This window comes from Cucurbita maxima, unplaced genomic scaffold (assembly GCF_002738345.1).
Source record: "Cucurbita maxima cultivar Rimu unplaced genomic scaffold, Cmax_1.0 Cma_Scf00001, whole genome shotgun sequence".
NCBI lineage: Eukaryota > Viridiplantae > Streptophyta > Magnoliopsida > Cucurbitales > Cucurbitaceae > Cucurbita > Cucurbita maxima.
The window spans coordinates 6680601-6705212 of record NW_019272017.1 but is presented as its reverse complement, the minus strand read 5'-3'; the positions used below and the strand labels follow the sequence as shown (position 1 = coordinate 6705212).

General features: G+C 34.5%; 4 protein-coding genes and 1 long non-coding RNA gene across 7 annotated transcripts in view; 4 read left to right on the top strand and 1 right to left on the bottom strand.

Annotated features, from left to right (window-relative positions):
- LOC111487894 (probable protein arginine N-methyltransferase 3) overlaps positions 1–778 on the top strand; it is a 4554-nt gene extending 3776 nt beyond the window's left edge. The window contains exon 7 of the mRNA XM_023135432.1: positions 15–778. Coding sequence (XP_022991200.1) covers positions 15–473 — 459 coding nt within the window. The 3' untranslated portion in view covers positions 474–778. The remainder of the gene's footprint in view (positions 1–14) is intronic.
- A 681-nt stretch (positions 779–1459) lies between these two features.
- LOC111484861 (retinoblastoma-related protein-like) lies at positions 1460–8525 on the bottom strand. 2 transcript variants are annotated; one of them, XM_023131494.1, is made up of 19 exons: positions 8247–8525; positions 7793–7915; positions 7597–7701; positions 7368–7510; positions 7163–7259; positions 6990–7036; positions 6655–6853; positions 6029–6095; positions 5780–5959; positions 5485–5678; positions 4517–5396; positions 3667–3829; positions 3500–3572; positions 3071–3247; positions 2868–2987; positions 2636–2783; positions 2422–2534; positions 2098–2213; positions 1460–1930 (listed from the first exon to the last, which is right to left on the bottom strand). In XM_023131494.1, the coding sequence occupies exons 2-19, from the start codon at positions 7889–7891 to the stop codon at positions 1777–1779; spliced, it is 3075 nt and encodes a 1024-aa protein (XP_022987262.1). In that variant the 5' UTR covers positions 7892–7915; positions 8247–8525; the 3' UTR covers positions 1460–1776. The 2 variants fall into 2 exon arrangements, with proteins under 2 accessions (XP_022987262.1, XP_022987253.1); XM_023131485.1 differs by having other exon boundaries at positions 7793–7901; positions 8247–8524.
- Positions 8526–10955: 2430 nt separating this feature from the next.
- Positions 10956–14901, top strand: LOC111487966 (probable choline kinase 2). The gene is made up of 8 exons (XM_023135497.1): positions 10956–11198; positions 11965–12383; positions 12498–12619; positions 12713–12908; positions 13546–13663; positions 13740–13787; positions 14291–14391; positions 14545–14901. Exons 2-8 carry the CDS (start codon positions 12030–12032, stop codon positions 14656–14658), a joined length of 1053 nt encoding a protein of 350 aa, XP_022991265.1. The 5' UTR covers positions 10956–11198; positions 11965–12029; the 3' UTR covers positions 14659–14901.
- A 759-nt stretch (positions 14902–15660) lies between these two features.
- LOC111487878 (protein MAINTENANCE OF PSII UNDER HIGH LIGHT 1) lies at positions 15661–17969 on the top strand. The gene is made up of 3 exons (XM_023135431.1): positions 15661–15983; positions 16487–16621; positions 17442–17969. The coding sequence occupies exons 1-3, from the start codon at positions 15804–15806 to the stop codon at positions 17847–17849; spliced, it is 723 nt and encodes a 240-aa protein (XP_022991199.1). The 5' UTR covers positions 15661–15803; the 3' UTR covers positions 17850–17969.
- A 1181-nt stretch (positions 17970–19150) lies between these two features.
- Positions 19151–21891, top strand: LOC111485981. Of its 2 annotated transcripts, XR_002718789.1 has the most exons (8): positions 19151–19493; positions 19638–19759; positions 19906–19989; positions 21088–21158; positions 21233–21341; positions 21420–21523; positions 21646–21721; positions 21825–21891. It is a non-coding gene; the product is annotated as an uncharacterized LOC111485981 (long non-coding RNA). The 2 variants fall into 2 exon arrangements; XR_002718788.1 differs by lacking the exon at positions 21646–21721 and having other exon boundaries at positions 19152–19493.
- The last annotated feature ends 2721 nt before the right edge of the window (positions 21892–24612 follow it).

Below are 24612 nucleotides of genomic sequence, written 5' to 3'. Positions count from 1 at the left end.
CCCCCATTGTACAGACTTTCGATCTTGCAACTATGCATCCTGATGAAGTAGACTTCACTGCAAGCACGGACTTGGAACCAAATTTACATTATCCTTCAAGCAACTCAGATGATGTTGAAGTAGAAGCATCTTGGTGTCATGGAGTTGTCCTATGGTTTGAAACTGGTTTCACAAGCAGATTTTGCAAGGAATCACCGGCTGTTCTGTCTACATCTCCCCACACTCCCAAAACTCACTGGTCTCAAACCATATTAACCTTCACAGAGCCAATTGCTATAACATCTAGAAAATCTGCCACCAACAAATCAGCACCAGTAGGTAGCCATGCCTCCCCTGCTGTCAAAGTTCATTTACGCCTTAGCATTGTCCGTGCGCCCGAACATCGGAGCATTGATATTTCACTAGAGACTACTGGGATTGCTGGTGATGGTCGGAACCGCGACTGGCCTGTACAACTTTTCACATTAAGATAGGAGTATGCAAGCGTAAATGACAGATGCTTGAATCATGAATCAGCAGTTTCAGGCTAAAAAGTGGCCAGATTTTAATGATCTTTCGGGGTTTGTACTATCTCCATGGGTCGCTAGATGGTAACAGAAGATTCATCCATGGAGGTAACCATTTTTGTCTCTTGATTCTTGATATGCAAGTTATATTAATAGGTATTGAGAATGTAAACGAGATAAGCTAGTTAACTTGAGAAGCATTTGCTCCGGGATTCAAATAATATCATGGTGTATTAGTTTTGTTTTGATTATTGTATTCTATTGTTCTTGCATTTTTACAACATAACGAGGAGTTTGGCTTTTTAGGAATTCACTAAATCTGCCTATACAATTGCTTTGTATAATGAACCCTTAGGTATTGAAAGTTCGGGATAAGTGTTTGGTATTGAACTCGACTTAGCAAAAACAAGTTCTGCACAATTGATAGTAATTCGGTTGAGCTCTTTAAATAATCCAATTTAATAATCCAATGCCCATCTAAAGTATCTTCAAACGGTTATTTTTAGATTTATATTCTATCCTTTTTTGTTTAAATAATATTAACTTTCAAGTTTATTTTATTTGGTCGCTGAAGTTAAAAAAAGTCATTTTGGCCTTCTTATATTATTATCTCCATCTATACAGTTTGAAATACTGCTCTAACATGCTTGCATCTAAATTATGTTATTAGATTATTAAAGTTAAAATAAAGGTAAGAATTAAAAAGATAATTTTTTAAAAAATTCATGAGCTAATTAGTCATTTTAAAATTTCAGACTATAATACAACCAATTTAAATGCTCCATGACCCAAATGAGCCTATCACTTTCTGAAGTTTTAAAGTTTAGAGACAATGATCCTATCATATTCTAAACTTTTAAAGTTTAGAGAGACCATGAGCATATCATATTCTAAACTTTTAAAGTTTAGAGACAATGAAACGGACGAAACTTCTTCATCTAAAATCATTTATATACACCTTGAGAAAAAACAACACAGAACTCCTTGTTACATAATACCTTATCTAGATTATTCTTGTAAATGGTAACAGATAAACACAGCTGCAATGAAATCAAAACCTCAAATTGAACTAAAACTAATTAATTATAATATGCAACTACAAATTTGAGATGGGTGGCTAAGACAAGGGGAGTGGTGGCGGCCATTCTACACAATAACTCACCGCTCAATACAATACCCCCGTGGCAATACAACTTTAGAGGCAAGGAGAGAGAGATATATATATGTACATATTTAGATATATGTACCTGTGGGCTTGGGAAATCTTTAACTAAGAATCAGGTTGTTCAGATTTAATAGGTGCACCTGAGGATGATCCACAACTTCCATTTTGTGGGTAAAGGCTGTTCGCCACCAGGGAATCACTGACCAAACCAACGTCCGCGTCGTCAAAATTTAGTGTGCCTCGGAGTTTCCGTGGTGTACTACGTGAAGAAATAAAGCAAAATTCTTAGCATAACAATGTCAACCATTCCAAAAACTAGACGATTTTGTTTTTAGTTTTCTGTTTATATCAAAGAAAGTTCTGATTTTTTAGTCGAATTACAAAAAACGAAAAATCAAATGATTATCAAACAGGAACGAAGCATACCTATTCAAACGGTTGTTTATGGCAGTAAGGTCTTTTGAAGGGCTTTGAAACGCATGAGTGCTCTCCCCGACACAAGCGTAATAGCTTTTTGAACTATGTGAAATCAACGCATCCATCTGATCACAATTTTCAAAACTTGGTTAAATATTACATGTGCTACAACTCATGACAACTTATATAATTGGTCACTTGTCATCGATGTGGGTACAGAAAAAAAGACCCACAAGAACAATCAAAATTAAACGAAAGATCTCGCAGAACTATATCCAGATAAAACGTCTCAAAGGTAGAAAATGTGTGACAATGGCATGCCACCACAGATACCTTTGATGATCTTAGTGGAGAGACATAGACATTATGTACTGAAGATACTTTCTTAGGAGACATGTCGGGAAGACTTGGAAAAGGCGATATCTTAGGTGATCCCGGGCACGGTGCTAATCATTAGACACAAGAAGACCGAAAAGCATATCAAGAAATGATATAAACTGCAAATAGGACACCATCATTGCAATTAAATAAACATGATCAGGTGTACCATTGCTGTTGTTGTGGTTGACTTGAGGAACTCTGTCAGTTTTCGTGGTTGATGCAGCTGGGCCAATCTCAACGAGCAAAGGTTTTATAGAAGGGATAAATATTTCATTGTAGAACGTAATTATATCCACGTGATCCTGTCCTGATCTCTGAATCCAGAGCATTCTAGGAGTTATTCATTAAATTCTTTTTTAAATAAAATAGAATAAAACATAAAAAAAAAAACAGCCTACCCCATTACGACGTGCTGAAGACCAATCAACAAACACATTTCGGAAGATTTGAGGTTTACATTGCGGTTGCTTCCTGTAGTTGTATATGATTTCCTTAAACGTGAGGCTCAATTGAGATATCTGCAACATTGTTTGTGTTAAGATAAATAAATAAAGTGAACCAAAAAGCATCAAAATCTCTTTCAACATCCTTAAGAACAAACCTTCGCGACACCATAGAAACAACAAAGAATGATCTGGTCGATGTGACGATTAAATAATAGTGATGTTTTTTGACCGAGTATCCGTTGGAAAAGGCAGTAGACATTCTCCCTGATCTGATGAGATAACTGCAACCTTTCCACCATACCATTGACTCTAACAGCAGCCAACTTGGTGATCTAAAAGTCGAAAACCATGTGAAGCACTTATTACGAAACTGGTCAAAAAATAATAATCATAGATAACGATCTCATATTTTCAAGAATGAATAACAAATGCAGGTAACACACACATAAGCCATTATCTCCCCAAACTTCAATCACATTGTTTGAGTAAGAAGGCAAGTAAGTTCATAAACTCTTCGAATTAGGATGTCCCAAATGTTTTATTATCTTGATACCACGGTAGTCAGAAAATCATGTTTTTTATACCTTGCTAAAAAATATGTTAATTCCAGTTTCAGCGCACGTTTCACCACCACCTCCGGGATTAGGCCGAGTAGGACTGAAAATAAAGAGATAAAGCATGGAAATAATAGTTAGGGAGTAGTCAAAAGATTGACATTTGAGCAGTAGCACTTAAAATATGCCGATTATACCTTGCAAATGCTGACTGTAAGGGAGGTGGCAGAAGCTTAGACTTGATATTACTGAAAGCCAAGAGTCGGTCCTTCACTGGAGAAGTAAAAGAATTCCGTTCCACTAGCACACTTCTTAAATCTGTGCACAATCTTTTAGGTGACCTTATATGCCCATTTTGACCTGAAGGATAATCATAAAGATCCATATTCATAGTTGAGTGAAATAAGAGAAACATATTTGTTAAATTAAATGCAAACGTTTGAACTCAAACAAACTCTGTGGTACTCAAATTGTAACAGTTCAAGCTCAAGTCCACTACTAGCAAATATTGTCCACTTTAGGTTTTTTCTTTTGGGCTTCCCCTCAAAGTTTTTAAAATGTGCGTACTAGGGAGAGGTTTCCACACCCTTGTAAAGAATGTTTTGTTTCCCTCTCAAATCGACGTGGGATCTCACAATCCACCCCCCTTCGAAACCCAACGTCCCCGCAGGGCCCGACATCCTCGCCGGCACATCGCCAGATATTTGGCTCTAATACCATTTGTAACAGCCCAAGCCCACCACCAGCGGATATCGTCCTCTTTAGGCTTTCCGTTTCGGGCTTCCCCTTAAGGATTTTAAAACGAGTCTGCTAAGGAAAGGTTTCGACACCCTTATAAAGAATGCTTCATTCCCCTTTCCAATCTATGTGAGATCTCACACAAACATTTCAATCTATCAAGAAAAAAACAAAATTGATTATTTCTGTAAGCGCTAAGATGACAACTAGACTATGTTTAGCAAATGCTGCATTTTACCAGTCATGTTCAGGTGCTAACTAATTCTATTTTAATGATATAAACCAAAGATGAAAACTCTATTCCGTTACCTGGCAAACTCTCATGCTTCTGCAAATTAGGCATGGTTGATACCCCAATACCAGAAAAATTAATTTGAACAGCAATTGCATCCAAAGATGGCATGGGTTCAGCTAGTAAACCCAGACGGTTAATTTCTGCAGCAAGGGCAGGTTTAGCCACAACCAGGGAGTTATACATCGAAGAACCTTTTTCCCATACCATGCTCTCTAATAGCCGTTCTTCCAAAGAATTAAGATGTCGCCTCAGCTCTCTAGGAAGCGACTCTTCATGTCTAATAAAACTTTCTATCACCTTACTAAGGTCAAAAGCGGTGATTCCAGTTCGCTCCAATACAGCAGGAAACAACATCGTAACAGTTTTATGAGTCGCCAAAACCAATTCGGCAGAACAAGCCAGCATACATCTATGGAACCTCTCATTAGTCAGCAAAGAGGTCAAATTAGTCACATGCAGCATCTGAGACTCTGCTCTGCACATTGCTTCCAAAACTCTATAATATAACTTCAGTGCTTCTAGTCGCCGCTGCTCTGCCCAGATGTTATCCATGAGGTTTGCACTTTGTAAATTTCCAGCTATACAACGCTCTCCAAGAGCACTATTTGGAAATATAGCCTCTAATATTATATGTGCCCTGCGAACTACATCGTTAGTTACATCCCTATCACATGAAGCTAAAAAGCGCTCCATCTCTGCTGAAGGTTTTGCTGGAAGTGGAGAAATAACTGTTCTGAGCCACTTTGCCGTTGTCATGGCTGTACTAACAGGCGTGGCAGCAAGTTTCCCGTTGCCACTATTAAGAGTGCCATTGGCGTGCGAACCAGGAGAGCGAAGTGGTGACATTGGACTGGTTATTGTCCTTGCAGGTGAGCACATTGAGTCGAACTTCCTCTGAAGAGATTAAAACCAAAATCATAACCCATATAGGAACATAAGAAAGTAAAGTATTGGAAAATTTGCAAACTCGAAGAGAAAATACCTTGAAGCCACTCATTGCAACAGCACCTGCAGACAAGCTACCCGAACCAAGTAAACTGTCCTCATCATTAACAAATACCCGCTCATCGAGCTCACCTTTATTATGAATTGCATCTTCATAGTCCTTTTCAAGAATTTCTAAACCGGATGAAAGAGATGACTCCTCCATTAATCCTTCAAAGCATATCAAGCCCTCTGTATTAAAATGCAAAAGGAGAAAAAAGGAAATTTTATGAAGGGCGCAGAAAATCAATAGAGTGCAACTAAACCATCAAATGAAGCACATTGGAACTGACCAGTGTCAATATTCTCCAAGCTTTTACTATTACACTCAGAGGCCGAACGCGGCTTCTTCTTCAAAATATCTTCTATCAAACTATTTGCTTTATCCATTATTTCCCTCAGTTCAACCTCTGAGGTGTCATAGACATTACAAAGTGATCCAAGCAGATCCACTCCTTTTCCACCTTTCTTAACTGGACAAAATATAAACACGGTAAGCAACTACAAGAAAACTATGACAAAATATATACAGAGAAAATTACCAAAGCGTTCCGAGTCAAGAATGTTGAAGTTTCTGAAACGAACTGGAATATGAAGAATTAAAATAGCCTGCCAAGGAGTTTAATACTAGTAAGGGCGCAGTCATTTGTAAGCATTAAATATCAATGTCGATATCAATATCAAGATTTCAATTTTACAAATATATTTAGGGATATATTGATAGTATCAATATTGACAAATATTTTTGTAAATGCAGATATACCTAAAAATCATTTAAATCAATGATTAAATTGTTTTAACTATCAAACTAAGTTACAGATCTGCTTATTACTATTCGTATACATTTGTGATAAATATATGATAATTTTCTATGTTTTATGTGTACTTATATAAAATACTGGAGATATCGCTTAATCCTTAATATCGATGCCAGGCCCTCTGATTTACGGATATTTTAATCCTTGGTCATTTGTACATATATTCAACATTACATTGCATAAATCTGATATGTTTCTCGAGTATCATAATTTTAGCCCCCTAATTATTGTGTTCAAGTTTGACCAACGGAAAAAATAACTAAGAACGGCATTGATCCACGTATGCTAATTATACAATTCCATTATCCCTAATTACTACATTCATAGATTCATAGAGGAATAAAACTCACCAAAATGGAAACCAAACCATTAGTGCAAGTCACCAAGTCCTTAAAACGACTGAAAGAATGTACACGAAGAGCCAAAAATAACAACCATCCAAAACGATGGTAATCAGACAAGTAACCCGTAGGACAGGATAAAGCTGACTGCTTTTCAACATTAGCATCACTGGTGGAGAAGAATTCTCGGTAGACACGCTTATAATACCTTGAAAAATAGGCGTGATATAAAAATTTGCACAATGCAAACAAACAACGAGAATAAAAGACGCTATGACAAATAAAAACTAATGTAGAGCCTCTAACAAATCTCACAAAGCACAGAGAAAAAAAAAAACACTAACTTGCTTAAGAGGCTCAAATGAACGAAGTTAGCCTGCAACTCCTTTGCCTGCTTAAATGAAAATATACAAGAAAAACGATAAGTGACAATTCAAAGAAAATGCATTCTTAATTAAAAAAATACATAATGACATTATAAATAAGCCCTCAAAATATATGCCTAAGATTACTGTACCTCTAGTCTATTCTCCCAATCTGCACCATAAAGATTACTTAATACTGGACCAGCTTTTACAACAAACTGAGGAAGCTCTTTAAAAAATTCTACAATGCTGTATGATAAGCAGGGAAAAACAAGTTTAAAATTAAAGTCTATACAGATAGAAGTGAGAAAAACAAGTTTAAAATAAACATAAAAAACAGTATCAATAATAATGTACTTCAGCTTGCAAACTCTCAATATGTGGCATAACGTGAAGCTGTTGTTCTCAGATCCCTGATGTGAACTCTCTGAATTCTTATCTCTCAGCCTCTTCACAGAATACAAAACAAAGGCGGACCAAAATCGGTTGGCTTCTTCGGGCTGTTGAAGTAGGACTCGATTAGATTCAAGGGAAATTTTCTCAAAAGGAAGAAAGAATCAACCTTGAAGATGCTAAAGAAATATACAATTCCACTCCCAATTGCTGATATGTTTGCCACCAAAAGGTGCTTGGTCTCTCTATATAACTTCAACGCTTGATTACAGCAATTCTCATCCAGACGTAATCCGTTCTGCAGTATGAATTACAGTAGAAGTTGATGTAAATGAATGGACGCATTCACAAAAAAATAAAAATTGGAAGACATTAGGGAGAAAAAAAACCTCACAAAATTCTGAAAATTGAACTTCAGCGGTGTCTGTTACGCCATCAGGAAGGCAAATGTTTGTACCTGATGGCTTCGTTTCCTCCACGTTTTCCATGAATACAGCCCTAGGAAATTCGAACTGTAAGAACAAATGTTCCGAAGCTAGTAATTTGGGCGCCAATAACAGCAGTTCAAAAATGCGAAGACTACAGTAAAAACCATTCTTCTAGCGCCCACCCCCCTCCCCCACGTTCATCCAACGAGTAGGGATACTACACCAACGGGAAGTTCCATACTCGTTTTCTCAGCGAATCCGCGACCAATTACTTCTAATCACCTCTATTCCCTCCAAAACGCCCGTATGAAAAAAAATGGAAATGAGTTTATATCGAATGATTGACCAGTTACCGATAAACTCATAGTACCGGAAGCAACCATGTCATTCGACGGTAGAAGGGATAAGAACGCACCTTAAGAATAACGAGAAAAAAGAAACGAAGTGAAATTTCTTGTCACAGTCTTCAAGAAATCGCTCGGATCTCTAATTGAACTCCCACCAACCTGCAGATCCAGTAAAGAAACCCTACCAATGGCCTGATTTCTCCGTGGAGACAGAATCAAATGAGGATTCTTGAAGGGCGTAACTCTGAACCCTATCTTCTCACTCTGTCGCTTGTTCTCTCAGAATTTCCCTCGTTCGCTTCTCTCTCTAAACATTTTCGGCCTTCTCACTCTCCCAGGGAAACCCTTTAGAGTGGTCTCGCGCGGGAAAAACAACAACATGTCATGACACCATGCCGACATACATACATACATTCCCAGCCAATGCGAGTGCGACGCGTGGAATACGTTAGGTTCTTTTACCGCCAAAATTTCCTACCGTTACGGGATTGGCTGAGAGGCACTTGGGTATGAAGAACTTGGTAAACGCCGTTACTGTGAGGTGACGGAATTTACTTTTTTTTTTTTTTTTTTTACCCATGTTAAATTACCAAATTTATCTCGATCAATTTAAGATGACAATTAAAATAATTTCAATTGTGATTTAATTATAGTTTCTTGTTATATTGTCAAATTTTATTTATAGAATTATTAAAGGTCTGTTTTTAATTAATTTTATTTGTTGAATATTCTTAAAATAAGAACAACTAATGGATTAGAGTTTGAAGGAATTAAATACACCGTTGATAATAGACTATATCATTTGCGATTTGACATGTTTGGTAATACAAAGATCTTTATATTGGTTGAATTTTTTTTCCATACATGGACTATAACATATATAATTAATTATTTAAATTGATGACAGTTCATATTTATAATTAAATTTGTTTACAATTTTGTTGAACCTATTTATTTGAGAATAATTATTAATATTTGATAGCTAAACAAATTAGAAACCTAAATTTTAATGCATACATATTTATTTGAGAATAACTATTAATACCATCAAATTTAATGCATATTATTTATAACATACTTATAAATGAATTAAAATTTAATGCTATTAACAAATTATATTGGGTATAGAATTTATATCTATCATATACAACATTATTCCACATTTGATTTTTTAAATATAAGTTTACTAAATATTTACCTTTAAAAGTTTATATAATTTTATTAGAATTATGTGAGGATAGTTATTAAAATGAACACCTTAAATTTACATAAATAAATTTTGAATTAAAATATAATTAGTTAAATTATTTTAATAATTTGGCTTAATAAATAAAATAATTAACTATTTTACTCAGATTTAGGTGGATATAGTTCCAATCCTTGGAGACATGATGCAGATGTATGGTGTAGTTTGCTTAATAGGAGGATGGTCGATGATTATTAAAAGCATCACGTTATCTATATTAATATAAGATTTTTTGGGAAACCAAAAAGCAAAACTATGAAAACTTATATGCTCAAAGTGAACAATATCATATAATTGTGGAGGATCGTGATTCTTAATAGTATTCTCAAATACCAAACATGCTCGAATTTTTAACTAAATGCAAAATAAAGTCTCACGAAATAAACAAAGTCACCTTCAAAGTATTTATAAAGCGTGATAGATGACCAAATTAAATAAAGCGTTTTAGCAAAAGAAAGAGGTTTGTTAATGTAAAAATGCTAAATTATACCCGTTAATTTAATAAAAATATCCATAAATTTGATGTTTTCATCTTTAAAATATATCTAAACGTTCAACCATTTCAAAGTATTTATAATTTTTGTTTAAAATTAAAACTACCTTTATTATTAATTTGGAATTAAAATGATAAAATTTTAAGTTTTAATTAATATCTTCAAACCATTTAAAAAATTAAAAACTTTATTTCGCTTAAAAAAATTAAATACTACAATCGTTAGTATATGATTAAAACCATTAGTATCACGTTTCAAAATGTATGTCAACATAATTTTTTTTCCTTTTTATACGAAAAAATTACTTAATTTAGATATGGTTCAATACTAAAATTATATTTTTATTTTAAATAGTAAGTATTTAAATTTTATATTTAATAGATTAATAATTTTTTAATTTTATATTTAATTGATAACTAACTTTTAAAATTTGTGTTTTAATCAAGTTTTAAAATTTATTATTTAATAAATAAATTTATGTCTAAACTTTAAGATTATAATAAATTTATAAATTAAATTAAAGTTATAATTTTAAAATTTAAAATATTAAATAAATATATATTTTTAAAATATTACGTGTAAGTTGGATTAGATTTTGAAAAATCAATTTATATGATTTTTTAGTAACGTGATTTATTTTTTGAATATAACGTGGCCTTCTCTCCTATTTTCAGAAGACAATTCTTAAATATTACTAATACCACAGTCGGCTAAAAACAAGATAGCGCATGAAGAATGTGCCACGTCATGTGCAACGTGTCGCCAGCTCATTGCAAACTGTGCATGAGACAGCTCCTTCAGCCAAGAAATATTCGTCGTCGTTCAAGAAGAAGAAAAAAGAAAGCCAATAATTGGTTCAGCACTTTGATAATTTGTTACAACATTTATGTCCGTAAGATCTCGCGATCTCAAAATCCAACGGCTGAACTTCCTTATCCGACGTGGAATTATTACATTAATAATTTATGAAAACAATAAGTTCCAATGCAGGGTGGGAACGTTTGTTTGTTTGTTTGTTTGTTTTATATAATATCAACGGAATCTAAATTTTGCGGCAATTTCCGTTCTCCCTGTTTGAACTGAACAAATTTTTGCGTACTTCTTCATTTTTTTGCCGCTTCAGCGAGCGCGCAGCATCATATAATAAGCTTCCATTGTGTGAGATTCTCGGTGGTGGTGTTCTGCAGAATCGAAACCTTGGGAGTTGCTTCAAACTTTTCGGGAATTTTCCTCGTTCTCCAACTTGTTCTGATTCCGTATCCGTTGATTTCATTTAAAAGGTTTGGCAATGACTGGCGCTGTTTTTGATTCTTTTCCCTGATCATATATTGGTTGCAATGGTAACAATGGTATAGGAAGGGTTTTGGTTTGTATGGGCTAGCTCGATCTCGTATATGGTTCGGCACTTCTTGCGGTGAAATGATTCTCGAATTTTATGATTTGTTTTTCTTATTGAGTTTTGGAGGGATCTGAAATCGAAGGCATGTTAGTGCAGCTTGCCTGATAATTTTTTAAAAGAAGATTTCCTGTTTCATTTGATTTGTGAGATAATATGGCATTGGGGGAATCTATTACGTTTCCTGTATCATAAAGATTTTTATAATGTGGTTTTCTTCTATGCGTGTAAATTATGGAAGATTCTTCGTTGATTTGCTGCATTTTTACGATTACTTTTTGTTTCCTGTATCATACAGATTCTGTAATGTAGCTGTCTTCCATGTGTGTAAATTAGAGAGGATTTTCCTGTCATTCTATTATTCCTTTGAAAATTTGTCGGTATATTTCAGTGTACCAATGGATATTTCTTTCTTATGAAAGAAGGCACAATCATATTTTCTAGCATTTCTCTATCATGCTATGTGTTGTGTTATGGGCATAAGCAACTCTGATGTTGACCATTTGCAGTTGTTTTTTTCTTTCTCCTACGGAGTTTTTAATTTTATAGTTCTTTTAAATTGAATTTCTTCGTGCTCGACGGTCAGGATGTGTTGAATAGAATGGTTCTTTAAGGAATTGATTTCAACTATTGGTTTCTAAACTTTTCAGATCGGATAATTTCACCTTGAAGAAGTTTGTCGTGATATCGATTTTCTGTAGCAATTGGTTTAAGTATGGTCACAGTGGAGAATGCAACGAATAAGAAATATGATCGTCTACCTAGAGAAGCAAGGGAGATTTTGCAGTCATTGGCTACCAAATGGGGAGACGAAATTGATTCAAGTGCATTGCAAATGATCCCTTTGAAGGGAGCCATGACCAATGAGGTCTTTCAAATTAAGTGGCCGACTAAGAAAGAGGATGTCTCTAGAAAGGTTTTAGTTAGGATTTACGGTGAAGGCGTGGATGTGTTTCTTAACCGAGAAGATGAGATAAGGACATTTGAATTTATATCGAAGCAGGGGCAGGGACCTCGCCTTCTTGGGCGATTTTCGACTGGTCGAATTGAAGAGTTCATCCGTGCAAGGGTATGCAGATTTTATTTTCTTAGTAATGATGCTGTCACGTCGATATTAATTTAAGAATACTCGTTTTTCTTCTTATTGTGTTCCTTTAATCTTGTGTTGATATGTGACTGCCAGACATTATCAGCAGTGGATCTACTTGATTCAGAAATATCTTCTCTTATAGCCATTAAAATGAAGGAGTTCCATAATCTTGATATTCCTGGTCCGAAGAACGTGTGCTTGTGGAATAGATTGCGGTATGGCGCTTTATGGGCAAATATCTTTTAGTTATCTCCCTTGCTTGTTATAGTTCTTATAGTTCTTACATACTTTCCTTTTTGCAACATCAGAAATTGGCTAACTGCTGCCAAAAAAATTTCTCCACCTGAAGAAGCCAAAGCCTTTCGCTTGGATTCTATGGAAGAAGAGATTTCTGCATTGGAAAAGGACCTCTTTGATGATCATCAAACTATAGGTTTTTGCCACAATGATGTACAGTACGGAAACATAATGCTAGACGAGGAGACTAGATCAATAACTATAATCGTAATATACTTTTCTTCCTTGTTCAGAATTTATTTTTCTTGGAATAGGGGAAATGCATGTCTATGTTTTTTTTTGTTTAATTAGTCCGTTTGATGAACTGCATCGCTTATAGATAAAATACAAATTGCTCATTGTAACCGTCAAAGCCCACCACTGGCAGATATTGTCCGTTTTAGCCCATTATGTATCGCCGTTAGTCTTACGGTTTTAAAACATGTCTGTTAGGGAGATGTTTCCACACCCTTATATAAGGAATGGTTCGTTCCCCTCTTCAATCGATGTGAGATCTCACACTCATTATCATTGGTCTATTGAAAATTCATTAATGAGAAAAAAATGGTATATATAAGAGGACAATTCCCTATCCCTCGTCTATTTTCTTTTGTTATTATGAGATGCCACACCTCACTTTGGAAGAGCAAATCTGTATTCAAGATTTGTAATCTGAAGCTAGTAAGTCATGAAGACAAAAACATGTTGCCATTGCTTGAACTATTGCTACTTTAGGATTATTCATTCATGGTTATTATTATTGTTCTCTTTTATCTGGAACCCATCTGCAAGCTTAGCCATTTAGGCAAGAGAATGTAGATTTGAGTCACGTTACTCATTTGATTTTCATTCTTCTCTTTCACAGGATTATGAATATGCAAATTATAATCCCATAGCCTTTGACATTGCGAATCACTTCTGTGAAATGACCGCGGATTATCATACGGACACTCCACATGTTTTGGTCCACACCAAATATCCCGGTTTGTTTTGTGTAAATCTATAAGTATGTTTTTATGCATTTGTATATATCAATATTGACTTCTTTTCGCCTCACAGGTTTGGAGGAGCGTAAAAGATTCCTGCAACAATATCTGAGTGCTTCGGGTAATTTTATAATACCTACTGTAGAATATGAATTATGAACTGTTGGCAAGGAACAAAATAATCAACAGCCATGTTCACTTCTTGGTCGTATAAACACAATATAAGTAGTGCTCGGTTTTGTTTCCTTAGGAGTTGGATATTTTTTTTAGTACAACAAATGTGGGGCATGGAGATCTAAACCTCCGATCTCAGGAGGAGTACAGACCAATTACTACCAAGTTTTGTTCATATTGGTCTTAGAAGTTAGATCTTACTATATTGTTTTATTGCCTATTTGGATTTGAGTCTTTGACTTAATTTCCTTCTGCCCTTTTTTGCTTGCTGCCTTTCCCTGTCTTAAATTTCTTGTGTCTACCATTTAGGGAGTACAAAATTTGCAGTGATTGAAATAGATTTTCTGAAAAATGAAAGATGCATTTGTATGAGACTGTATCGTATTGAGAATTGGAGGTGTTGAGCTACTTCTAGATTTGGGACCTCACATTATGTTACACATATTGCAGGTCGTCAGCCCAGTGATGCTGAGTTAATGCAATTAGTCCAAGATGTCGAGAAGTATACTCTTGCTAGCCATCTTGTTTGGGGCCTCTGGGGAATAATATCGGTAATTTCGCACCTCGGATACTGAATCTATGCAGTCATTGTAGTTATTAGCCTCTTTTTTTTCTTCTGAAAAACCATGTATTATTTGTGTTTTATTCTCCGACTCGACTCCTGAGTGACGTCCTTATCATCGATACATTCATGTCATCTTCAGGAGCATGTGAATGACATCGACTTTGATTACATCAAATATGCAAGGCAGAGGTTTGAACGATATTGGACTAGGAAACATGATCTTCTCGGTAAAGAGAAAACGACTCGTGATTAGTTGGTGACTTTTGGTTTCCATGTGAAAATTAGTAGGAAAGTTTGTTTATGATTTTGAAGGTTCAATGATTAGCATTTTGACCTTTCTCTGAAAAGCTTTTGTAATTGACCTCCCATGGTGAGCGGTCCCTCCCCCATGATTGTGTTGTGTGTAATAGTATTAAGTGAATAAATAATTTTGTTTCTGTAACCAAAAAACTAAACGAGATGATGTTAATAAATCCAATAATATTAATTTGTAATATATTTTTAATGTTCTGTTTTTAGTATTTTATTTCTTTGTTGTACTAAAAATTGCCGTTTTTAATGTTTTATCCTTTTCTTGTGCTATATTTTTAGGAACAAGTAATCCTCTTTTATTTTTCATAATTTGGATGTGATTTTTCATAATTTGAGGTATTATTTAGTTGAAATAGGTGAAGTATTATTTAATACTTTTTGAGTTTTTATTTATTTCTTTGTATTTAAATTAACTATAATTTATACTAACGTGTGTGAATATGAAATTATAGTTCAAGTTCAATGTACGTGATAATAGATTAAACTTAAATCATATTAATTTTTAAATCATATTAAATTTGGTATATAATTATATGATAATGGGTTAAATTTAAATCATATTAAAATTTTTATATAATTATAAGTAATTTTAAATATGTGCCTTTTCAAATATTGGTAAATTTATTTTGGGGTTTTTTTTTTAATATGTGCCTTTTCAAATGTTTGTAAATTTATTTTGGGTTTTTTTAAGATTTATAAATTAACCTCCTTTTTTTTTTCTTTAGATTTATAATGTCATGTGATGGAATATTTAGTCCACACATAAATGAATTTATGGTTCGTTTTTCTTAACTAAGAAAAAAAATAATAAAATTCATTTAAACCCAGAAAATCCATTGTAAAAATGGACCAACAGGATACGAACACGTAGCCATTCCTAATCCCACTCAATTCCCACGCCACAAAACGGCCATCCAATGTAAAAATATCTTGTTTCTCTTAAACCCGGAGGACATCAGCTAATAAAGGACACAGCGAGAGGAAGAAAATTCACGAACTCTCTGCTCCTTTCTCTGAATTCCAAAGCAGTTTGAATCTGTAAAGACATTTCGAGTTTTTTGAGGCATCGACAAGCGCTTTGGAGGAATGATGGCTTGTGCTTCACAGGCGCTGATTGCCGCTAATTCATGCTCGTTTCTGAGCCAACGAGCCACTAGAAAGTCTCAGAAGCTCTTCAATCAGAGTGCTTCCAATCTAATTTTCACGGTCAGAGCTTCGTCTGAAGATTCCGACTGCAATGTCGACGAATGTGCTCCAGATAAGGAGGTTCGTCCGCTTTCTCGTTGTTGAATAATTCGCAATTCCTTTCGGACCGATTGAATTTCATCTTAATCTTGTTATAATTGATTAGAATATGTAATTCAATGTTGTAGGTGTAGCTAATTGTTCGACAAGTGCTTTTCCTTGAGCTAATCTTCTAATATGTTCATTGTTGAGTTGTTGATTACCAAGACAATTTCATTAAACTAAATGCTCTTTGTTTAACAATTTGATTGATTAGGTAGTTGAATTTTTATAATTTGAAATTCAATCGCACAGAAAACAACTGTTTAGAAGGCAAAATAAAGTTTGACATAAAATTTTGAGACTCAAATTGGAATACACTAGATTTACGATTATAATTGTGACTTAACAAGATATTTGATTTTACTGCTTACCTTTTGAGCATTGATAGGCACACAAGAAATTTTCAGATGATTTATGCTGTTCTAATTTTTAAACGATATAAAACTCTAACATTGCGATGTCTATTGTAATTTGTAATGCAGGTGGGGAAAGTTAGTATGGAATGGCTAGCAGGGGAGAAAACTAAAGTGGTTGGGACATACCCACCGAAGAAAAAAGGGTGGACAGGCTATGTGGAGAAGGACACTGCAGGACAAACAAACATATATTCCGTCGAAGTAAGTATGAATTTTCCAATGATTTGAGGATCAAAGTTTTATTCTGGATTATATGCTTATCTGTAGTAAGATTTGAATATAGGGATCGGGGTAGGCGTTCATTTGATCTAGTTAAATACTATGATTCTGTTTCTGAAAGTTTTAGCAGCCAAATTTTTGTAGTTCTACCTGTTTGAACTGACAGCTTTTCCCAATGAGTTTGAGTGAAGACATTGTTGAGAACTATTAAGAACTATTAAGAGAAGTAGTCACGTTGACTAATTAAGAGGAAGATCATGGATTTCTACGTAAGGAACACTATCTCCATGGGTACGAGGTCTTTTGAAAAAACCAAAAGCAAAACCACGAGAGCTTATGCTCAAATTGGACAATATAATTCCATTGTGGAGGGTCGTGGTTCCTAACCGACATTGTTTTTTATCATTGAGTATTTGAAATAACAAGATAGTTGCGTTTTATCTGGTCGGTTTTGATGTTGTGTTGAGCTGCGTCCAGGGATTGATTTGTTTCTTATCTATTCTTTTTTTGGACTTGTTTCGTAACCATTTCGTTTCTTAAATTAAGCTTATAAGCACTATTTCTAAATTCTACTATATTCGTTTTATTTTATTACCTACTCGAACATGTTTTCAAAAAATCAAACCAATTTAGGAAAATTTAAAACTCGATTTTGTTTTTGAAACTTGGTTTCAAAATGAAATGTTTTTGTTAAAGAAGGTGAAAGGCTTAAATTATAGCTCTGTTCTTTCATTCTTTCTTTATTTGTTCCCTTGGATGTTAAATCACCCACCCAGGCTCCTTAAATTGCGTGTACTTGCAGCCAGTAGTTTATGTAGCAGAAAGTGCTATAAGCTCGGGGAATGCAGGGTCTTCTTCAGAAGGGGCTGAGAACACACTGGCAATTGCTGGTGGACTTGCACTCATTGCCGTTGCTGCAGCTTCATCTATACTGCTTCAAGTAGGTAAGAAACCACCCGAAGTGAAAATTGTTGAATACACCGGACCCTCACTCAGTTACTACATCAACAAGTTCACTACACCGGCAATTCTCCAACCACCAGTACGAACCGAGTCCGAATCCAAACTCGAATCCTCCTCTCAAGTCGACGGTGTCGCTCCTGAAGCAGTAACAGAGGTTCAAATTCAATCAGACATTGTTGCTCCTGAAGTAGTAACAGAGCTTCAAGTTGAATCCCAAACGACTGAGTCTTCCTCTCCGGCTAGTTGAACCAAATTCATGTGAGTTTCTCTAGAGGTTTTACTTCTGTATTCATCTGTTATGAATATTGGTTCTTGGCGACTACACTATAAATGAAAGCATGATGTTTGCAGATGTGCTGTACTGCCACCCCTTTTTTTTCTTGCTGCAGTTGACTTAGTGGAGGATAGATGGGGTGTGAATCGGTTGACTGTGTAAACAGAAACTTTAAACGACCTTTACCCATCTTTTTTGAGCTAGAAAAATAAATATGAGTATACAAGTACAGATACATATATAAATATTTTATTAAATTTTGAAAACTATATATACCAAAAATCTTGCATAAATACTTTTTTTATTTGTTATTATTTTAGGCAATACACTTTATTTATTTCAATAACCAGTATAGATCCTTAATTAAATTCGTGTGGCTAACATGAGTAAATAATGTCGTGTGGCTAACATTATAGATCTTAATTAGGCTTTTTGAAGCACGCACACGAAAATTTGAGTCACGGTCAATATTTTTTCTATATTGTTGTGAGAAACGTTTAAATTCGACGATTTCGACAAATATGATCGACAGCCAGCACTTAAAAATAGTTTTGCTCCCAACCAATTTTTGTTCGACAGACGTCGGATTACCATCAATGACTATTCGCTCGTGTTCTCGGGTAGTCTCCAAAAAGCTGTCTTCTCTTTCCAATAGTTTGATTATCCCTTAGGAAGTATTGTTGTGACTTGAATCTCAATGAAAGAGAGCCTATAGTACGTTTATGTACGAAATTAAAATTGAAACCCCAATTTGGAAACCTTAGTTGGACTATTTGAAGCACGGTTGCGAAATTCTGAGTCATGGTCGATATTTTTTCAATATTGTTGTGAGTAACGTTCAAATTCAACGATTTCGACATGTACGATCGACAGCCAGCAACCAAAAATGGTTTTGTTCCCAACCAATTTTCGTTCGATAGAGGTTGGGTACCATTGGTGGCTATTCGCTCGCATTCTCGAACATAAAAATTTGAATTTTTGAACTAAAATAATAAAAATAATTAAAGTCATTGTCCAGGGAAAAACTACAATGTGTACGGCCACCTGAGAACTTAAAATATAATATTTGAAAATTAAATTATTAAAAAATAATTAAAAGTTTGAGACAACAGAGATATTCAGAGAAAATTATCTTATAGTTCAACCGTAAGAATAAAAATAAAAAGCGCGCGTGTAAAAAATAAAATAAAAATAGAAAAAGAAAAAAAGTTTTCAGGCAAATTAAAACAGATATAAAAACGGATGGGCGCCGTAGTTCATATTTTCGCCTAGCAAAAGGCTTAGGGAATGTTTTCGCTCTCTCCGAAACAAGTCGGTTTTCTTGTTCCTTCGAGTCTCAATCTCAGAAGCCATGGTTGTGAAGCGGAAGACGCTTCGATGTTAAGCCATCCGCATTCTCTCATTATCTTCGTCTCTTTTGGCTGTATCGAAGCTGAATTGCAGTTTTCTGCCATTGTTAGTTACTGATCAGTTACTTGTTAACATCAAAAAAATTTGCAGGAACGGGAAGCAAGTCGACGATCCTATCCAATCGATTCCGTTATCGATGAGCAATTCTTTGGCCTTCCTATCAAGACAGCCGTCGATAAGTTTCAACTTCTTCCTGAATTTTTGAAGGTGTAAATCATCACACTGCTTTTGTTTGTTACGATTATCAGTTTAATATGCAGATGCACTACAACAGGATTTCTATTACAATGCGTTTGTTTAAATTAACGCCTATGACTATTGATGCACCTAGTGTGAATGATCTGGTTGCAGGTAAGAGGTCTGGTTAAGCGACACTTGGATTCCTTTAACTACTTCGCGAATACAGAGATAAAAAAGATTGTCAAGGCCAATGATTGCACTGAATCCAGCACTGATCGGAGTACTTATCTTATGTACACATTTATTCATAGTATATAACTGTCCTCCTTTAGAGAATCGAGTCATTAAGTTGTAAATATTTTTATTTACTCCTCTGTTCGTCTTTACGTATGTTTATTTTAATATCCTTGTGGTTTACAATTGAGTTTCTTTTGTCTAGACCCCTGGCACTGTGGAATGGATTTCAGTGGTTCAAATTGAGTAGTTCTTCCCGATTTTTGCAGGTTTCCAGATGTAAGAATCGGTGAGTCTTATGTGACCGTGAATGCTGTCAGTGAAACTTTCAATCCTCATACATGCTGCTTGTCCGACCTGACTTATGGTTCCTTTGTGATTTTTTTCATTTAGTCGAGCCTCTACATTGATTTCCAAAATATTTATGATCCCTGACTGTTCTATTGTTTCAAAATTTCAATTGAATCTACATTTTTCATCGTGCTAATTGACCTAAGTTGATATTGTACTCTGCTGCAGTCAATCTTGTTTATTATAGTTTAATCATATTGATTGAATGGTAGATCATACAAGGAATTTAAATCTTTGTTATTTTTCTGCTGAAATTCTTTTGTATTTATGCATTAGATATGCTGCTCCAATACTAGTTGATATAGAGTACATCGAAGAAAGTCATTCACAAAGGGAGGAGGTCAAAATGTATATGTCGAACGTCATACACAAGTAAAAGTCGTGTGACGTCAAAAGTTGAAATGTATATTTCGAAACATAGAGAACACTTCATCCAGATCAGCTGAATGATATGGATTGACTTTGACCTTTCTCACACGAACCACTGCAAATTCAAATACTTGAAAGATCTAGATAAACTTTTTAGGAGTAACTAAAAATAGATAACTACAAGATAAAGAATATGGATATATTGGAACAGGTTCTGTATCCCTTGTCAAACATTATGAAAATTTGAAGGTTTAATCCTATTTTCAGTCCATTTTGGTCCTTATACTTAAATGTCCATTTTGGTCTTTATACTTTCTGTTTTTGTTCAATATGATTGTTTTGCTTTCAAAATATCCATTTGGTCTATGTACTTTAAAGAAATGGTCATTTGGTCCCTGTTTGTAAATGTTAGAAAACCTGTACAAAGTTATAGCTATATTTCACACATATTTAAACAAAAACACTTTCGGAATGTGCGCTCAATTTTCTCAAGAATACATGACCTCTAGAGCCAAAGATTTGGGCAAAGCAAACCTATTTTTGACAATACACACTCTGTATACTAAATAGTTGAAATGCGGAAAGGACATTTCCCATACTATTATTCTCTGGAGCCAAAATTTGGCGCTTTTCCTGTTAGAAGCTGATATGTTATTTAATTGTCTAGGTACAACAGGTTGCCCATTACAAGCGTATATATTCATGGGACCAATTTACTACCAAAAGTTAAAACACAGGGTAAGCTTCTGTCCCTCTTCTATTGATTCCTGTTTTCTACCCTGTTGTGAATTACTGTTACCTTCTAAAAAAAGCTTGCATGATTTCATGATATATTGGTCTTGGACAACATGCATGCTAGAGGTAATGGTCTGCGAGTCATGTTAACTAGACAACCAACAGAAGGGAGAGCTAGGAATGGAGGTTGGATATCTTTCAAATTACTATTTTCAAGCTCTGTAGTGTAAGAGCTGCATGGTTAGATAGCTGTCTATTTTTCAGGACTGTGAATAAGAGAAATGGAACGCAATTGTTTGATTGCTTATGGTGCTAGCATGCTGATTTTCGAACGCTTAATGATCTCAAACAGTTCTTTTAAACTTCAGGTACTTTGTCTTGTTTGTATTCATGCCTTCCCTTCTGTCGTTGCATACCTCTAAATTCTTGTTATGATGAATGAAGTAGAAGCGTTTCAATTACTAAGCATTGTAAATTAGTAATTTTGAAGAAAAATCATTGTAAATTAGTTCAAAATGGGTTTGAGAATATTCCAGGCATAGGCTGCAGAGTCTAAAGATGGACAGGTAGAGATGACGACCTATTTGTAAATACTTCCTTTATTTAAAAAAATGATAATAATGTGTATACTTCCATATGGTTGATGAGGCTCCCCACTTATTGGCACAGGTCCGCGGAGTTTGTGGCTTGTTGGGATATTACAACCACAAGCTATAAACGGGAATTTGTTCTTGTAAAAACGGAATATTTCCACTGTGGAGCTTCCATATATGCGTGCAGGCTCTTAATCCAGGTGGGTAGTTTTCTTCGTTTTTTCCCTCCATTTTCTTTCTTGTCTGCATCTCAAAGTCATGCTTTACATGGGTATTTTCTTGTCAATTGTTTTTAGGTTTTTGGTATGTTTTATCATATCTAGTTTGATTTTCTGTTGATAATAACTGAGAATATACATAGAAACTAGGTATTCTGCCATTGCCACGCTGACAGAACTTAACTGTGACACGGAGTAGAAACACTCATAACTACTTCAGGTAAAGAAACGTGCAAATATTAGGAAGATGCATCTTCCATCATCTCAAACCTTATCACTAAAGAGCATGACTGATCTTAATTGTTCCTTTTCCTGCCACTGAACCCTGTGTTCTATCTGCAATAGAAACATCTTTGTTATTTGGGCAGTGACTACTGAGTATTTTACTCATTCGGTCGTGCCTCCATAGTCTATTCCGAAGTTCCTCTTAAAAAAATCAATAGGTGGAAGGTTGACTAGTTTTACCTTAGGCCAAAGAATAAATCACACCTTGATTAGTAGCCGGCTTAACAAATGTTCCAGGTAAGGATTTTTAACTTCCCCATTTATTCTTTATTGAACTAAAGTTCATCAGAGGGCTCTTAATTGGAATGAGTCAGATGGAATCTCACTTCGTTCCACCTTTATTTGACCAATTCCTATGGTTCTGTCCAGAATTTGAGGGTTTACATAAAGCTTCCAATATTTCTCTCGGTATTTCTTGGTTATTTGCTGCAAGAACACACAAGGAAATTTCTGTTGACGGGTTTAGTTTTGAACATAACACATTGTTTTTCGGGTTCGTCGTGGCTCACCAATGTGACTTATTTGTTTGAGCTGTCATAGCAGATCCTTCTGTGGTCTCATAACACTTTTGAGTTTTTACAGTATCAAATCCTGCTTTAAGTTCGATTTGGAACGTATCATGATGGAAACTAGAGAATTGAACTGGGAATTATATTATCTTACTCTTGAACACCCTCCTTGTATAACCATTTAATTACAAACAAAATTCTCACCTAATTAGCTCACTAGCTATTGACTAGTATACCCTTAGTATTTTATATTTCCATCATTTACCTTATTTAATAGTTTTTGAATATTTAACAATTTCACCGTGATTACTTCTATATGTAGGAACTTCAATCTATGAGTATCGTTCCTCGCTTAGAACTAGTAGAGGCATGACCCGAATTAAAGCCTTGATTCAAACTAGTCAAGATTGTACAAAGACGAAAGTTTTGGCCCAGTCATCCAAATTGCAGACAGCTTTATGCACGCTATTCTGGAGATTGCATCACACAGGATAAAATGAGGCCTTTAGGTTTCTCCCCTCCACTGCAACAGCTTTTACTTTGCTCGCTAACTCCCTGTCTCTTTATGACAACTTGCTGCTAAAATTTATGATCTGACTCAGGTTCGCACATGCACAACAAAATGTCACCAAGAGGCAAATGCATTTCTGCGCATCTAATGCACATATGTTAGACAGAAAGAACAATGACAAAGGGAATCTCATATCATCGGGTGAGATCATGTTTATTTTAGAGGGTTCTAAGTTATGCAATTGAAACTAAAGAGTCTTAGTCTTTGTTTGAATTTCATTGTTAGCTATAAACTTATATTTGAACGTTTGATTCATAGAATTTTGGTTATGCTGATTCAACTACCATCATCCTGAATGGAACAAAATTAGCAAGAATTTATCAGCGTGACTGGAGGAACAATGAGGTAAGAATAAACAGGAGTTTGTTTCTAATGACTTTATAAGTGTCTAAAAGTACGTCTTTAAGCATGTTTGGAATAATTTTCTAATGCATGTTGGTAAAATGTGTTTTTTTTAATCATTTCGTTTATTTATTTTTTTAAAATTCATTTTTCAGTTTTGAAAAATGTGTTCGATAACTTTTAAGTTCATTTTTCAAACAAGGTTTTTTTTTTAATATAAAAAAAAGGGGTAATTTTTGTAGTAGAATCTCACTTTCTGCTTGACAGAATATATTTTTTTCATTAGCCATATTCTATTCTATTTTTAAAATTTCTTACTTCAACGTACACATAAAATCTTTATAAAAATTATTTTATTTTTCTTATTAGTAAGTACATCTTTGTAGTCTTTTTTTTGTTTTTTAAAAAGCAAGCCAAGAATCAAAATGTGTTTTTAAGTTTCAAATAATTAGTTGGATGAATATAAGTTTTACACATGTTATACGAAACATGTATCAAACCTTTGGACGATTTAATTTTTCAAGAACGATGAACACAAGTTCATCCATGATTTCATTTGCTCAATCTATGCTTTTTATATTGCAATAGAAGCAAGCTCACATTTTAATTCGATCATGATGTACTAGAAAATATAAAAAGATAAAATATTAAATTACAAATTTAACCTTTTGAATTTTGTGTATATTTAATCTCTTATAGAACAGTTAATTTTTCTAATTACAAATTTGTAAGTGAGCTATTAGATTACATTTTGGCATTAGTACTTTCAAAAAATTCGGAACCCACGAGTCTTTTTGAGGGTTTTCAAGATACTTGTGTTTCTCCAAACAACAGTGTTCCATTCCTCCTCAGATTTGGGTTGGTTAGATATTTTTTCAGGGTTGAATACTTGAAAGCAAAAAAAAAAAAAAAAAAAAAAAAAAAAAAAAAAAAAAAAAA